This window comes from Eptatretus burgeri, chromosome 12 (genome assembly GCF_056783735.1).
Source record: "Eptatretus burgeri isolate ZD-2024b chromosome 12, Ebu_testis_v1, whole genome shotgun sequence".
Classification (NCBI taxonomy): Eukaryota; Metazoa; Chordata; class Myxini; order Myxiniformes; family Myxinidae; genus Eptatretus; species Eptatretus burgeri.
This window is the reverse complement of record NC_140972.1, coordinates 48,040,819-48,058,255: the sequence shown is the minus strand read 5'-3', so window position 1 is coordinate 48,058,255 and position 17,437 is coordinate 48,040,819. Positions and strand designations below refer to the sequence as shown.

General features: G+C 42.6%; 1 protein-coding gene across 5 annotated transcripts in view; it reads right to left on the bottom strand.

Moving 5' to 3' along the window:
* UBE2J1 (ubiquitin conjugating enzyme E2 J1) overlaps positions 1-14,325 on the bottom strand; it is a 39,720-nt gene extending 25,395 nt beyond the window's left edge. For 2 of the 5 annotated variants that reach the window (XM_085850419.1, XM_085850423.1), the window contains exons 1-3: positions 13,873-14,169; positions 5,332-5,405; positions 3,571-3,702 (exon numbers count right to left, since the gene is read on the bottom strand). In XM_085850419.1, the coding sequence (XP_085706545.1) occupies positions 3,571-3,702; positions 5,332-5,405; positions 13,873-13,987 (321 nt within the window). In that variant the 5' untranslated portion in view covers positions 13,988-14,169. The other 3 variants (XM_085850421.1, XM_085850420.1, XM_085850422.1) reach the window with 3 other exon arrangements.
* Positions 14,326-17,437: the final 3,112 nt, after the last annotated feature.

Here is a 17,437-nt window from a genome sequence, read left to right as displayed (position 1 = left end):
CTCGTATATCCATCACATACTACTGTCATTGTAATTCATGCAAAAATACAATGGTCTCCTCAGGTTTTTGTCTTGCACGTGATATATGACAACCTTCATCATGAGCCTAACATTAGTGAAGAAACAAGGACAAATGTGTCCAAGAGCCGCGTCCTAAAGGTTTTGTCTTCACCAGAAGAACAAGAACAAGAAGAGGAAGAAGAAAAAAAACAAAAACACAACAACTTCCGATATTTCGTCACATGCCTTGATTAAGCCAATAGCGAGACCAGTCATAGTGTATTTACGTATTTATAAAATATAGTGTATTTACGAAAGAAATAGTGTATTTACGAAATTACAATACATTAAATGGAATAATCTTTAAATAGTAACGTGAACTTTTCGAAACTTTAAAGCAAATGTCGAAATATATTTAAAAGTTCATGATAGACGCTCTCAAAAGGCACCCTCAATGCGAGGATGTATACAGGTGTTTAGTATTTAAGGAGATCCAGATCCTGTATATAAAAGAGCCAAGTCCTAAAGGTTTTGTCTTCACAAGAAGAAGAAGAAGAAGAAGAAGAACAACAACAACAACAACAACAACAACAACAACAACAACAACAACAACAACAACAACAACAACAACAACAAGAGGAACAACAGGAACAAGAGGAACAAGAGGAACAAGAGGAACAAGAGGAACAAGAGGAACAAGAGGAACAAGAGGAACAAGAGGAACAAGAGGAACAAGAGGAACAAGAGGAACAAGAGGAACAAGAGGAACAAGAGGAACAACGCCGAGCTCAGAGCCACGTTCGCTACGCGAGACGCGGCTAAAAACATCTTTGATGCATTATTAATCATTTCGCATTTACCCAACTTTCTAGCATCTCAAAAGATGCACTTTGCAGGTTTTGTCTTGCATTACCTTGTCAAATCAACAGCTGATAACATTTCAGAAGGAAGGAAACATGCCAATTTACTGATGACAGCTTAGATGACGTGGAATAATGTGATGTCAAAATCATCAGCATTACTATTTTAAAGAGGCGAAAAGGGGAGAGGATAAAGTCAGACCAAACTTTTTGGATTCCCTCTCAACCTTCTCCTTTTTCCAGCACTCTCTACATATATTAGATACTAGCAAATACAATCCATCGCTTCACTGACAGAAATATTAAAGGGGGGAAGGGAGAGGAGAAGAGGGAGGGGAGAGAGAGGATGGAGGGGAGGGGGAGGAGAGAGAGAAGACGGAGAGGGGAGGGGGAGGAGAGAGAGGATGGAGGGGAGGGGGAGGAGAGAGAGAAGACGGAGAGGGGAGGGGGAGGAGAGAGTGAGGACGGAGATTGGAAGGGGAGGGGGAGTGAGAGAGGAGAGATGGGGAGCAAGGATAGAGGAGAGGTGATGGTGGGGGAGGGGGGAAGAGCGAGAGCGAGGAAGGAGGAAGGAGGGGTGGGGGAGTGAGGAAGATGGGGCAGAGAGGTGGGGAGGGGAAAGCGGTTTGTGAGGAGGTAAGCATGAGGGGAGGGGTACTCAACTTTCTTTTGGTAGTGGGACTTGTGGAGAAAGGGGGGGAAGGCACAAGATTGAATGAAATGGGGTAGGTTTAAACAACATGCGAAGACCACCAGGAGATGTCCATGGGGTGGAGAAGGGCAGGGGTTTGGGAGGAGTTAAGCATGAGGGGTGATGGGAAGGGAAGGCAGCATGAGGGGATGGGAAGAGAAGGGAAGGGTGAGAGAGGGGTGGGATAGGGATGAGAAAAGCAGAGGGGAAGGAAAGAGAGGGGGATTCTCGCAGATGTGACATCCTGCTTAATGTCAATCCAAAAGACAGCACACACAATGATGAATCGCCCTGCCTGTGAAACACCGGGATGACAGTTTATACTTGGGTCAGGATTCCAACCCAAGCGAGATAGCTTAGAACGAGTGTGCGTACCTCTTGGCTATCCTGCTGTGATATGGCGATTCATTGCTTTGTATCTGAAAACATTTTTTACTCATTGTGATCATCTCATTTATTTTGCCTTCCTAATGCCAGAGATGTCCACACGGACAACCACGCCACGGTATCGCCATGGAAGGTTGTCGAGATCAAAGCTTGAAGAGCACTCCAACAACACTGTTGAAGAAACTTTTAAAAACGAAACGTTTAATGTTTTTATATGCATTTATCTTTGCCGACGTGACAAGTCGTATAATGAAAGGAGATCGGACAAAAAGGGGAAACATGATGTAAAATAAAATTGTACATTTTCAGCGAGTCAGCTACCATCCGCCACACCGCAGAACAACACAGGGCCAATGCAGGAGAGTAGCCCCTGAACTTTGTTCAAGTCGATCGCTATACAGTATTCAGTGACAGTGCAAATATTGCAGAGCACTCGACAAGTGGCTTGAGCACTCAAGGAAGCACTCCAATGAAACGGTTGATAAGGAAGGGCTGGTTTGGCAAGCGATTAGCGATCGCTGATCCATCATATTAAATATCTCCCGGAGACGCCCAAAATGTGAAACGATGTCAAAATTGGACAAATGAACACTTGTTTTTGCAGTCAGAAATGCTGCTACGTTCAATTCTGGAACTTTAATTTTGAAATTTGGCTTAGTTTAAGAGATTCTAGAGCTTGTGTCATGTGCGGAAATTAAATAAAGCCACAAATGCTGGCATCTGTGGGCGTTTATAAGCATTGCAATGTATCCAGCGATTCGTAGGTATGATGATCAAGTATTCGATCATATAAGTGAGGAAAGTGGAAAAAAAACAAAAAAATCTATCATTAAAAAATCATTGCGGCCTGTTCCAAGCCTAGGCATTGTTGAGCAGGCCAAAAAAAAATGGTGGCTGAAGACTCTTGCAAGCTGACCGGGTTGACCACAATGACGTGCCGCCACCTTGGAAAGACATTTTGGTTTTTCGTGATGAACACCCCCTAAATTATATTCAAAAGGGGTGTTGAAATTAACCCAAACAATATTTTCATCCATGCACCACCTTGGAGTTCCCTTAGTATGCATGTAAAGTTTGGGGGCACTAGGTTTCATGGTTTTGGCGTTATGGAGGAGACGGACTGACACACACACACACACACACACACACACACACACACACACACACACACACACACACACACACACACACACACACACACACACAATTATAGACTAGTGGGTGGACCCGGCGTCGCCCGGTGCTGTTCTAATCCTGGTGGCATTTTGATGAAATCAAATTTTATGTTTTTTATTTTTATATTTTGTGTAGGCCTAAAACACTTCCCTACACCCACTAAGGAATGGGGTCAGGGATCATTTAATATCACCTTTCACATCGATACAAAGGCTTAGGTGCTATTGGCCCTTTTTAAAATAAAACTAAAATTAAAAAAATCCAACTTTATTTTTCAAAATTTTTGTTTTGCCTAAAACTCCCCAGCACTCACTGATGAACCTGTGAAAGTTTGACGAAGATACGTACAGCAATCTCTGAGAAAAATGGTGACATACAGACACACAAACATCTGTCTTATAATATAGATGGTATTGGATAAAAGTAAAATAAAATGCAAAAAAAAAAAAGATGTACCGTAAGAAGTATAATCTCTGGGGGTTGCAGAGGGTAACCTGAAGGTAAGAGGATACGGCCGTGGTAAACCCCAAGGGCGAATGGTGAATCAGTCGGTCCACGTACAGAGAAATGCCATTCAAACAGATTATCCTAGGGTAACAGAACAATGGGTTATTTCGGAGAATTGAATGAAAGTGTGTGTAACCTATTACAAACAAAAAAAAAAAATCAATATTGGATAAAAGCTTACATAACAGAGGTTAACAAGCTATCTCTCTTTGTAAGTTCGATTGTCATGCCTGTTCTTAGTCATTAAAAAAAAAAGGTTAAAAGCATAAAATTATTACATTGAGGTTTTCAGAAGAAAAGTATACTCATGGATATATTTGTGATATGTCAGGTTATTCAATTAGCAAACAAGCTAGTGAAGTAGCTAACGAAAGCAAGTTATTAAGCAGTATAAAGGTAACTTCCTCAAAACCAGCAACGTGCTCAGCAACCATTGCTGGATAATGGCCATTGAAGGAATTGGTGGCACACAGGTGGACAGGGCATTTGCAGGTGAACAAGATTATCAATAACTTCAACACAGATTTGAAAAAGCTTTGTATGTTGCCTGAAAACTTTACAGGGGATCACTAATAAATATCAGAGGCAGCTGCATTTTGTCACATCTCTATAATACTGTTACGGTTATGGTAAAGACCCCAGGGTGATGCACTCAACACATAAGGGATCCTTCATTAGGAAATGTGTTTCGTCAGGTTACCTTTCCCCTCGTAACAGGGATGTAAAGACACAAGAGTTGCAAAGTGAAACACAAAGACATAAGCATGTGTTTCTATTAGCTTTTTATCTCTCAACAGCGAATCCTTTTCGGCTTCATGTTTGCACGTCACTTCAGTGCACCTGAATTGAGCCTGTCCTGGTGGAGATGTGTGGGACTACTCGTGGATGGGGAACGAATGATGAGGAAGACCCCTTCCTACACTGCAAAGCTCCTCAACTTCCCCAGTCTTTGGACTACGGCCCCATCGGCTAGCTGAGAATGGCCACTCTCCCCCTCACCCCTCCTTTATCCTTTTCTACAGTTTAATCTCTGTGGGAATCCGGTCGAAGTGGCCAGCTTCCTTGGGGCTATGGGCTTCCAATGACAACGCCTGAGGATGATGACGAGGATCATGATGATTCGAGTCAATTAAGCATTTGCATAATTCTGCAATGATTTTGTGAAGGTTCCATGTTTAAGTGCATAGTTTTCCCATGATAAATTGGGAATCGGAAACCAAGCTTTTGTATGCCACATCAATGTGACCTGTGGCAAAAATCAAATGAAGTATCAATTGGCATGTGTTTTTTTACATTCAAATTATGTGATCATAGGAGGGAGGCAAGAAAAGCAACTGAAGGGAGGAAGTGAGGGCAGAATGAACAGCATCAAAATACATTTTGAGCTCTAATGAGGAAGAAGTAGCTCAGCAAAATTGCCTTTATAATTTTTTGAGGTAAGCTAGTGGATTTGGAATCAAAGCAAAGGATGTTTGAAAAACATATGAACAAATTTCTAATTGTAAATGGTAAAATGTATCTCAACATGCTAACTTTCAGCTTTTAAGACAAAGTATGTCAGTCTTTATTCATTCAATCTCTCCAACGCAATTTAATTGGTGGCTTATTTTCTTGAATCAAATCAACAAAGTAACAAAGCAATTGTTAAGCAAACAAGCATACTTTATATGTGATAAATGAAAGATAAGACAATCGAGCTAACCAGCACACCTGCAGTGGCTGAGCGTAGTACTGCTCTGTCGGCTCCCTGAGCTCTATGGCCTCCCTCATCAACCGTTTCACTGCTGTAAAAGGCAAAAACGTTAAAAAAACAAAAAACATTACATCTATTGTACGAAGTAAGCAAGATCTTACAAACTAGAATGGCACTCTTGGACATCGTGACGTTGACAGATATGCCTCCGCCCACATTATTACATCATGATACATACTTGTACCAAGTTTAATTTAAATCCCTTCAGCTATTCTCAAATTTTTACCTGGCATGACCTTTGACCTCTTGACCCCATAATCTAATCGGTATCAGTTTATGTATACATCATTATACATACTTGTACCAAGTTTGACTTGGATCCCTTCAGACATTCTTAAATTATCACAGGAACTAAAACCTATCATGAACTATGACCCTTGACCTCTAGTTACCGACTGCAAAATTACCTGCTTTATCAATCGGAAAAAGACCATATCTATTTTGTAGGGTTTCAAGGGATAGATTAGTTTTGAGGTGGTCTGAGTGTTTGAGTTGCCCTTTATGTCATCCCCCATTCCAAACCATGATCTTTTCTACACTTGTTAAGTCACCCCCACCCCTCCCAAAATTTTGCTTATGTTTCTAATCTAATTATGCTAATTTCTCAACTAAATCTGCAAACTAAGAAAATAAATACTTCAATTATCCCCCAAAAATGCTTAACAACACACAACAAAGGTCAACTAATGAACATCAAATTGAGTAACCCACATATAATGTTGTTGTCACAAAGCAAAAGCACACGCTTGAATATTGAAAATTTTCATATGATTAAATGCAGTAAATATGCTCACGACTGAATAATCAGGAGGTGAAGATAGACTGTTGTCCATTATCCTTTGACCTGGGTGACATACCACCTCAGGACCAGAAGATGAATATGCACCATTTTCATTGAAACAACCATGGGGCAAGATGTAACCTCCAGTAAATTTACAAACACAATAATAAAAATAATAATAAATATTTCATACCTTACATCATTTCGTAGCTCTGGTTTTCAAAACACCTGACTTTTCCGAAGCCAAGGATACTGTTTCTAGATCATCTCATCTAAAGGCCCGGTCACACCTTGACGTTTTAGCCAGCGATGGCAACGTATTAAAATGTATGTAAAACGCTGGCTTGCGTTGAACTTTTGATGTTTTTTTTTAAAGATTCGGACGTATTCATAGCGACTTGGTCTTATGTATAACGCATTGGTAACGGACACAGAACGTTTCGTTGTGTTATAGATAACTTATACCAACGAATGCTGAACCTGTTGTCAGCCTACACAACCGATGCCCAACGATAGTCTAACTTAGGCATAGCGCGTTGCACGCATCGCCGACGATGTCATGACGTAGCCTATTAAAAGGCTGACGCACAACGATTCGAATCATAACTGCCGTAGAAATGGAAGTGTCAACATCGCGGTCACACCTTGGCGATCTTGCCAGCGTATGCCGACCTAAGAAAAATGTGTCTAAAACGTTGGGGCACGTCAAATACGGTATGAGTAAGTTTGGTATACGTGAGTAGAACGCTAAAGTACGCTATCATACGTCGTAGTAAGTAGAGTACGTCAAGAAATTTTAAACATGTTCAAAATTTTACGACGTACTCGGCGTATGACACACGTTCCGCATGCGATGGGGATAAGTTTTACACACGATATGCGGACGCTTACACACGTCCACAAACGCTACTTATAAGCTACTCATAAGTCGAAACACGTCGCGGTAATGTCTTTTTTTACGCGAAACTTATTTCTAACTTATGTTTGACGTGCGTTGAACCAATTCTTTACGTAGTCCCAACACACATCGACGTATGTAGACGTATTCCAATGACGTCTTCCGGTCGACAAAAAAAAAAAAATTAACGTGTTTCTAGCTTACAACTGCCATATAAAGACGTGTTCCCAGCGGTTTTGGGAATTGGTATATAAAAATGGTGTTCATAAAAGGGGAACCCAACAGTGTTTTCGAGTCCTTTTTGAGTCGATGTCCATGTCAGCAGTAACAGTATCAGTATTAGTATTAGTATTAGTATTAGTAGTAGTTTGTTCATGTTGGCAGTAGTAGGTGAGTGTGAGGGGGAGGGTGTGGGTTATGATGGATCGTCCTTGCGTTTAACGATTTAAATGATAAACTCAACGATTTAAATGGCTGCATCTCCACTATTGAAAGTGGATGCTTGCGCTCAACAATTGGATTTTTTTCACACTCAACGACTTTTAAACGGTACCACTCAGCTATTTTCATTGTTTACAATGAACGATTTAAATTGCTCTCACTCGCCTTTGTTTTTTGACGCTGGGGTTTGGAAATTTGAAGCGTTTCTTCTGAACGTGTTAAACGCTCAAACTCGACTATTTTAAATAGACACTGCCGATGGACAATTGGAATCATAGCCAAGCTAGACATCGAAGTGTGAACATCGTCATGCCCAAGAAAAGTTTGAAGAATGCTGCAAATAAGTGTCCTGGCCGTGGCCGTGGACGCTGACGAAAGGACGATCCATTATACCGACGTCTTTCAGCCTATGAGTAACTTAAAAGTAACGTCTGTCGATGTGTGGCAACGATCACGTAACGTGCCAACAACACGTTAATCATAGGTTAGAAATAAGTTTCGGGTACACTAAACATTACCTCGGCGTGTCTCAACTTATGATTAACTTACAAGTAGCATGTATTGACGTCTGTCAACGATCGCAGACCGTGCATACAACCTGTGGCCAGCGTAGCGGAACGTGTGAGTCTTACGCCGGCATACGTCATGAAATTTCAAGCATGAAAAAATGAGGACAACCAAAAAGTACAACGTTTAAAGCCAGCGTACAATGACTTATGGCAGTGTTTTTCAGCGTGCTCTCAATGTTATCAAAACTTACCCATAATGTATTCAACGTGTGCCAGCGTTTTAGAAAAAAAATTCAAAAATCGGCATACGTTGGCTAAAACGTCAAGATGTGACCGAGCCTTTACTTTAGCTAATAATGTCTATTAAAGGACCGATTGGGTTGTGGCAAATAGAGCACAGTTGGAAACTGTACTCGAGTCTGGCGAACTTCCCTCAGATTGCTTGTTAGGCGCACAGTATTTATTAGCACGGCACCTGACTGGCTCGGGTATTCCACCTGAATCCAGGGACAGACGTGTGTATAAAAAAAACCTTCGTCAGGATGTCTGTGCTATAGGTAAAAGTATAAGCTATGGTTAGGGTTAAAAAGATATTGCATTGCCAGAATGGACATAACCAAAGTCATGGATATACTGCTGTGGGCCCATGGCCGAGGTTGTGGACCCACGTTTGGAGGACTGCTGGGTACAAAGGTTGACAACCTCGATAAAGAACGAAATCCAAATGATAATCCAAGCAGTTGGAAAAATCAGTAACAAATTACAGGAGTTTTAACTTTCAGCCAACAACTTAGCATTTTGAGGTTTGTTCTTAAAATATAGTTAGTATTCGTGGGCTATTCGATTATCAAGTATAGGCGGTTATATAAACAGTACAATTGAGAACATGTTTTAAATGTTAATACAACACTTCAGGAATAGCCTTCATTGTTCAATAATTATGATTATGAGTATTGACAATATAGGTGTCAAACACTACATACCACCCACATGCTCACCAATATCCTCCAGATTTCCCTTTTTTCTCATCCCTCCAGACTTCTCATCTCTCGTTTTAAACCCTTTCCTTTTTCACAAGGACACAGAAGAAACTTTGATGCAGGAGGAGGCCATTTGGCCCATCAAGCCTGTGTCACATCAGCACCACATTAATTAAATCTAACAGTTTAATAAGTTAAATCCACTGGAAGGTGAAGGGTGCATGGGTTTTGAAAAAAATTCAGAACTTTTGAAAAAAAAAGAAAGATGAGATTTTCTTTGGGGGGTCCAGGGGTATGGTCCTCTGTAAAATTTTGATAAATTGATGTCAAAATATGAATTTTGGCGACAATCCTGTCTGTATTGTAACAACAAGCTCAAATGAGCTAAGATCCTTGTCCTCTTAATGATGACGTCATAAAAACGAATATGACGTCATTGTGATATATCAGGTTTGCGATAAATTATCTGTGCTAATGCCCGGCTTGATTTTTGAAAAAAAAAAAAAAAGAAAGATGAGATTTTCTTTGGGGGGTCCAGGGGTATGGTCCTCTGTAAAATTTTGATAAATTGATGTCAAAATATAAATTTTGGCAGCAATCCTGTCTGTATTGTAACAACAAGCTCAAATGAGCTAAGATCCTTGTCCTCTTAATGATGACGTCATAAAAACGAATATGATGTCATTGTGATGTATCAGGTTTGCGATAAATTATCTGTGCTAATGCCCAGCTTGATTCCCCCAAAAAATATTCAAACAGCTTGCCTAGTTTCGGAGATAATGGTATAGGCGATTTCCATTAGTGGCGATATTATGACGTCAACTTTTTCTCGGAAAATTTCCAAAATCGGAGATGGTTACTGCCTGCGCGTGGGCTTTCTACATATACATGGCAAGTTTCACGAAGATCCGATGAAAACTCTGGGTTGTGAAACAAAAAATGTCCAAAAATAGGAATGACGTCATAAAAATTGATGACGTCATAATGATGCATCATATGTGCGGTAATTCATCTCTGCTAATGCCCTGTTCGATTCCCGCAAACAGAAATCAAAAAGCTTGCCAAGTTTCGGAGATAATTTTTTTAGGCGATTTCCATTAGCGGAGATATTTTGACGTCACAACTTTTTTTTCTAGGAGGAATTTTAAAAATCGGAGATCGTTACTGTCTGCACAGGGTATTTTTACATATGTATGCCAGGTTTTAGGAAGTTTCGATGAAAGCTGTAGGCTGTGAAACAAAAAAGTCCACAACAAGATGAAGAACAACAACATGAGTAAGACTTTGAGATCCTCCACGAGGATCTAAAAAAAAAAAAACGATGCAAATTAAAGTGGTATTTGGGGAAGAATCCATATATTAATACTGAAGGACCAATTTTGTGCTCCTCGAAGTGGTCAAGTCACGTTTTTCTCGGTACTGTGACTTGGACTGAAAGAAACGTCGTACCTGTGAGAGTGCATCGCACATAGTGGCAATTGTCAACTTTCAAATCTGAAGCAGAATAAACACTTTTCGTTTTACATTCGTTTACATGGCGACGTGTGACATCACCACTAAGAGGTGTCAGGACAGCATGACATGATCGGTTCATTCGGTGACGTCATTACGTCTGCCGTCGACTGACCGTTACCGCTGAGAGGTGTAATTCCACTCCTCAAAAATAGCGTCTGCAATGTAAAACCCTCTTCTGCACATGCTGACTACCTCAGAATGTGAATTTGACACAAAAAATGTAACAAGAAACATTGTATCTTCTATATATTAATACTGAAGGACCAATTTTGTGCTCCTCCTAGCGGTCGCGTCACGTTTTTCTCGGTACTGTGACCTGGACTGAAAGAAACTTCGTACCTGTAAGAGTGCATCGCACATAGTGGCAATAGTCAACGTTCAACTCTGAAGCAAAATAAACACTTTTCATTGAGACGGGGGCGAGGAGTGAAGAGACGGGGGCGAGGAGTGAAGAGACGGGGGCGAGGAGTGAAGAGACGGGGGCGAGGAGTGAAGAGACGGGGGCGAGGAGTGAAGAGACGGGGGCGAGGAGTGAAGAGACGGGGGCGAGGAGTGAAGAGACGGGGCGAGGAGTGAAGAGGCGGGGGTGAGGAGTGAAGAGACGATGGCAGGGAGTGAAGAGGCGGGGGGAAAGGTAAGAAAATTTTTGGGCGGGGGTAAGCAAATTGAAAGCGGGAGACGGGGGGGGGGGATGGGGCGGGGGCTGGGGTGAATTAGGCGGGGTTGAGTGTAAGGGGGTGGACAGGGGGCGGGGGCAAGTGTGGCGGGGAATCAAGAGACGGGGGTTGAGAAGTGAAGAGGCGGGGGCGGGGCCAGGGGCAATTAAATTTTTGGGCGGGGGTAAGCAAATTGAAGGCGGGGGGGGGAATGGGGCAGGGGCAAGTACGCCCTGTCCAGTCCATGTCCCTCGAGTGTGGCTGAGCTGGTGAGGGTGGTTGAATGAACGGAATCCGTCTGTGACGGGGTTTCAGCTAGTTTTTAATATTCCACCTGAACATTCATCGCTGGAGCCTGGTGCTGGCTTAACGGTAAGGGTGGCTGGCTTAAGATCTTCGGGTCTTGGGTTCGAGCTCCTCTCCTGCGGTTGAATTAACACCAGGCGGGTTGACTCAGTCCATCATCCTTCCGAGGTTAGCAGAATGAGGAACAGGGTGCACTGCATCAGCGTTGGCCAGCGGTTGGAGTCGTGAACGTACAAGTGACGGGAATACGTCTGAAAGGAGTTCACATGCCACAAGGGAATGGTAAGTTGCCGAGGTACTTATGAATAGCCCTCCAGAACTGGGCAGGGCCGAAGGCAGGAACTTTGATGAAGGATCCAACGAGAAATCGACTCCGGACTCTTCAGACGAGCTTCACCAACTTGCGCAAGGCAACGTGTAGTGAGACGTACAAGGGGCCACAAAGCCAAAGAAGAGCTCTTGACACACCAGCCACACAAAGGTACCAACATCAAGGGGAGAATCGTTACCGGCGAAACTCCACGATAAGGGTTGCCCTTTTCAGCACAACACCAGGCACAGAAGATCACTATGGAGTGGAATGTGGCTGACAGACACCAACAACAAATGGCGGTCGTTTGCACCAAAAACGCCAAGCAGGCAGATCTTCAGTGTGGAAGGAAAATATGTCCGAGAGGTTTGGAATCTGAATCGATCCTTTATTCCACCCGCAGAATCTGGTGTTGGCTCAGTGGTTAGGGTGACAGTTTGGGATCCTGGGGTCCTGAGTTCAAGCCCCGTCGGCCGCTGAATTAATACACCAGGCTCTGCACTCAGCCTGTCATCTTTCCGAGGTCGGCGAAATGAGTACCAGTTCCAATGTGTGTACTGGTAGAGGGGCACTGCATCAGCGACATAGTCGCGCTTCAAGAAATGATAGCTAACCGGCAGCTGAGCTGCCATACGACCACCACCATTCCACCCGTGACTGAACAACCCTCTCGTCTCTCTTCCGGTTGCACCCCCCCCCCGATCAACCCTCTCGTCTCTCTTCCGGTTGCACCCCCTCCCCGATCAACCCTCTCTTCTCTCTTCCGGTTGCACCCACGCCCCCCCATCAACCCTCTCTTCTCTCTTCCGGTTGCACCCCCCGATCAACCCTCTCGTCTCTCTTCCGGTTGCACCCCCCGATCAACCCTCTCGTCTCTCTTCCGGTTGCACCCCCCCCCGATCAACCCTCTCGTCTCTCTTCCGGTTGCACCCACGCCCCCCGATCAACCCTCTCGTCTCTCTTCCGGTTGCACCCACGCCCCCCCGATCAACCCTCTCGTCTCTCTTCCGGTTGCACCCCCTCCCCGATCAACCCTCTCGTCTCTCTTCCGGTTGCACCCCCCTCCCCCCGATCAACCCTCTCGTCTCTCTTCCGGTTGCACCTCCCCCCCCCTCGATCAACCCGAGCTTGAGAATATTTACATATTGTAACATGAAAATGGTGCCGCTTCACATCACAATGGCACGCAAGTTCTCCTCGACCTTTTGCGAGACCATTGAAGAAGAATTCCCCCGAAGGATAAATAGTAAGTCCCATGTCGGTGATAACTGGAGCAGTCTTCTCCAGTTGTTAGAAATCACCCACGAGGGATGAATGAGCGAGCGTCACAGCCTTCCATTCTGATCGGGGAAAACCCCACCTTTTCCTTTTCCCTTTCACAATTTCCTCCATCTTCAAATAAACTTAATCTCTCTGTATTTTCAATCCAATCACAAATTAATATAACAAAATAAAAATGTGAACACTCGTGACGTCAACGAATATAAATTCCATTCCAACGTGATTTATAACTGTGAACCCATTACAGACGAATCTGCCGGCGAGGAAACGCGGATACGCAACAATGGCGGACACAGAATTCTGCCTGGCGGGTATGTAACTACGGTAACGCGCTTGCAAGTGCTTTGTACCCGGCTAACTTCTACAAAAAAAAAAAAGCGCATAATAAAAAAACTACCATCGAAGTAATTCATATAATCGTGGTCATGATGAGTTTACTGCGTTTACATTGCACCACGTCGGGATGAAATGGGTTAATAAACGAATCGGCATATGGGAATAACACGCTATAATCACGGCGTGCCTTTCTGATGACGAACATACGGAAACCTCGGTATGGATCGTCTCAAAAAGTACGGATTTCCATAAAATACGGCAGGAGTTCCATCCATGCGGGTCGGGATGGCAACGGTGAGGAGCAGAGCCTGACTGTTCTCATGCTCACTTCTCCACCCCACCCCATCCCCTCTCCTCCCTCTCCTCCCTCTCCTCCCTCTCCAGCACCAACAGGCCAAATGTCCGAATTCATCGAAGTTCCCCGTGTCCCCATTCTGCTGAACAACTCCTCTGCATTTATTTTATCAATAACATCTGGTAATCACCTCCATTCGTCACAATATCAAGTCTCGTCTCCTTCAACCACTCGTCCTCATCGCTTGGTCTCGATAGTCCTGGAGGTAATGTCGAAGGCCCGTGTAGTATTCTCTCCATCGACATCCTTCCTTAGTTGTGGTGACGTGGCCTCGGTGACCTCCTCCACATTGTGTAAACACTCAGAGGCCTCCTTTGGTTATATATCATTAATCTCTCCACGAATACAACCTTAAACCCCGTTTGTTTAACCTACACGTGCTAACCAGCCCGTTAACTATTACCGCCTCCGAATATTTCTCCCTCCCTCTCACCGGGACTCCGCTTGTTGTACTTGCTTTCCATTCTGAACAAAACGGCCACGAACGCAAAGCCGTTGGAACGTGGCAGCCGTCACTTCCTTTCTTTTTTTTTTTTTCCTGCTTCGTTCCTTTTCTCTTTCAGTCGTTTCCGGTTTCGTTCATCTTTATTTCGTTCGCTTCCTGTTTCATTCGCTTTTTCTTTCATTCGCTTCTTGTTTCGTTCGCTTCCAGTTTCGTTCATTTATATTTCGTTCGCTTCCTGTTTCATTCGCTTTTTCTTTCATTCGCTTCTTGTTTCGTTCGCTTCCAGTTTCGTTCATTCTTATTTCGTTCGCTTCCTGTTTGATTCGCTTTCTCCTTCATTCGCTTCCGGTTTCGTTCACTTTTTCTTTCATTCTCTTTCGTTCACTTTTTCTTTCATTCGCTTCCTGTTTCTTTCCTTTTTGTTTTATTTTTTGCTTCGTTCAGGAAAACAATTGTGGTTTCTTTTTATGCCTCCGCACCAAGGGTGCCGGATACATTATGTTTCCGGGTTGTCCGTCCGTCCGTCCGTCCGTCCGTCCGTCCGTCCGTCCGTCCGTCCGTCCGTCCGTATTTTCGTTTACGTGGTAACTCAAGAAGCAAATTGTAGAATTTCATCAAACTTGGTACAAAGGTAAAGTTAAACAGGGCAATTAACTGATTAGATTTTGGGCCAGATGTGATAAAGGTCAAGGGTCAAAGGTCAAGGTCAAACTCTGAAATTTTACTGTTTACGCCCTAACTCAAGAAATATTGGACAGAATTTCATCAAACTTGGTACAAAGGTAAAGTTAAACAGGGCAATTAAGTGATTAGATTTTGGGCCAGATATGATAAAGGTCAAGGGTCAAAGGTCAAGGTCAAACTCTAAAATTTTACTGTTTATGCCCTAACTCAAGAAATATTGGACAGAATTTCATCAAACGTAGTACAAAGGTAAAGTTAAACAGGGCAATTAAGTGATTAGATTTTGGGCCAGATGTGATAAAGGTCAAGGGTCAAAGGTCAAGGTCAAACGCTGAAATTTTTCTGCTTACGCCCTAACTCAAGAAATATTAGACAGAATTTCATCAAACTTGGTACAAAGGTAAAGTTAAACAGGGCAATTAAGTGATTAAATTTTGGGCCAGATATAATAAAGGTCAAGGGTCAAAGGTCAAGGTCAAACTCTGAAATTTTTCTGCTTACGCCCTAACTCAAGAAATATTAGACAGAATTTCATCAAACTTGGTACAAAGGTAAAGTTAAACAGGGCAATTAAGTGATTAAATTTTGGGCCAGATATAATAAAGGTCAAGGGTCAAAGGTCAAGGTCAAACTAAAATTTTACTGTTTACACCCCAACTCAAGAAATATTAGACAGAATTTCATCAAACTTGGTACAAAGGTAAAGTTAAACAGGGCAATTAAGTGATTAAATTTTGGGCCAGATATAATAAAGGTCAAGGGTCAAAGGTCAAGGTCAAACTCTGAAATTTTACTGTTTACGCCCTAACTCAAGAAATATTGGACAGAATTTCATCAAACTGGGTACAAAGGTAAAGTTAAACAGGGCAATTAACTGATTAGATTTTGGGCCAGATATGATAAAGGTCAAGGGTGAAATATGTCAATACTCAAGTGTTTGTGCGGGAGAGCGGAGGCATACCCGTCGACTGCGCGCAGTCGAATTACTCGAGTTTTAAAGTTATTTCCTGATTTTCTTAATGTTGAGACGTGAAGCATTGATTGTTTGTCCCTCTTTATTGATAATCTTCGATTTCTACTCTAATGCTGAACTGTTCACGTGGACACACGCAGAAAATGAAAACAAACCAACGCATTTACAAACGTAAACCAATACTTTATTTAACTATATTGCGCAAATATTTACAAAAACTTTTCAATCAGTAAATTAATGGAATGATAGATGATAAAAGTATACAATTTATTATTCTCTACACAAATAAATAAACATGCAGCAGCATCACACACAAACCGATTGATGCTCGACATCATAAACTGACGTTTGTAGACAGACAGACAGACAGACAGAAGTGAACCAATTGCTTAACCCCTCATTTTGCTTCGCGTGCATGGGGTAATGATTGCAAACAAGACAAAGTCAATTCAGTATCAAATGAAATATCAACAGTTTTTACACCAACAGTTGGGAGAACGACAAAAGAGCAGAAATATTGGAAGAAAAAAAAGAGCTGGATAGGTTGGGCATGTATTTTTTTCATTTTTGAAGGCATATCGGAATGGCTAAGAAGAGGTCAACTTGAGGGTTGAGTCAATCGGACAACTAGTGTAGGTTCTGCAAGGTGGAAACAGAAGCACGAGTCATCTTCTCTGGAGATGTAAAAAACGAATGCAAGAACAGCTGTACAAACAAAGGTACAACAAGGTGTGCTGAGTGATCCACTGGCACATCTGAAAAAAACTTTAACTTCCCAGTTTCAGTAAAACCATGGAAGTACAAACTAAAAGTGATCATTGAAAACGAGCACATAGTGCTCACATACAACCTGACCAAACCATCAAGCGTGAAGATGGAAAACAACTAGAACGGAGCTCGGTAGATTGGATACCTCTGCCAGGCTGAACAGTTTACGTTTTGTATCCCCACTGACAGGCCGGATCTGAATCCGGACCTGAACCAAAGTTTAATCGGCTTGTTGTTGTCGCCTAACCAACTCGTCCACCAAGTTTTGTCATAATCCATCCACAACTTTTTGAAATATGCTATATATCGTTTTTGGCCCTGTCTATCATTGGTGAAACATCACTTAAAAAATAACGAGTTCATAGAACATGATGCACCACGCGGTGTTGTAGTATATACTTCAATTTTAAATAAAGTAATGATTTTAACATGTTGACTGCTGACTACGAGTATTCTCGTAGTGCTGGGTGTACTAAATTCTACCACTATGAGTATCCACAGGACTATAAATCGGTGTGTGTGTGTGTGTGTGTGTGTGTGTGTGTGTGTGTGTGTGTGTGTGTGTGTGTGTGTGTGTGTGTGTGTGTGTGTGTGTGTGTGTGTGTGTGTGTGTGTGTGTGTGTGTGATTGCTCTTTTCCTTGTGAGTTTTGTTTGTCTGCCAGACAGACAAGAGTAAAAATATTCTCTCACTCCTCTCTGTGCATGTGTGTGATCAGGTCGAATTCACACAAAGTAAGGTAAAACGAAAGAATTGTCTTTCCATTCTATTCATTCCAATTTGTTTTGAAACTATCACGTGTTTAACGATGTTGTTCCTCAATCAT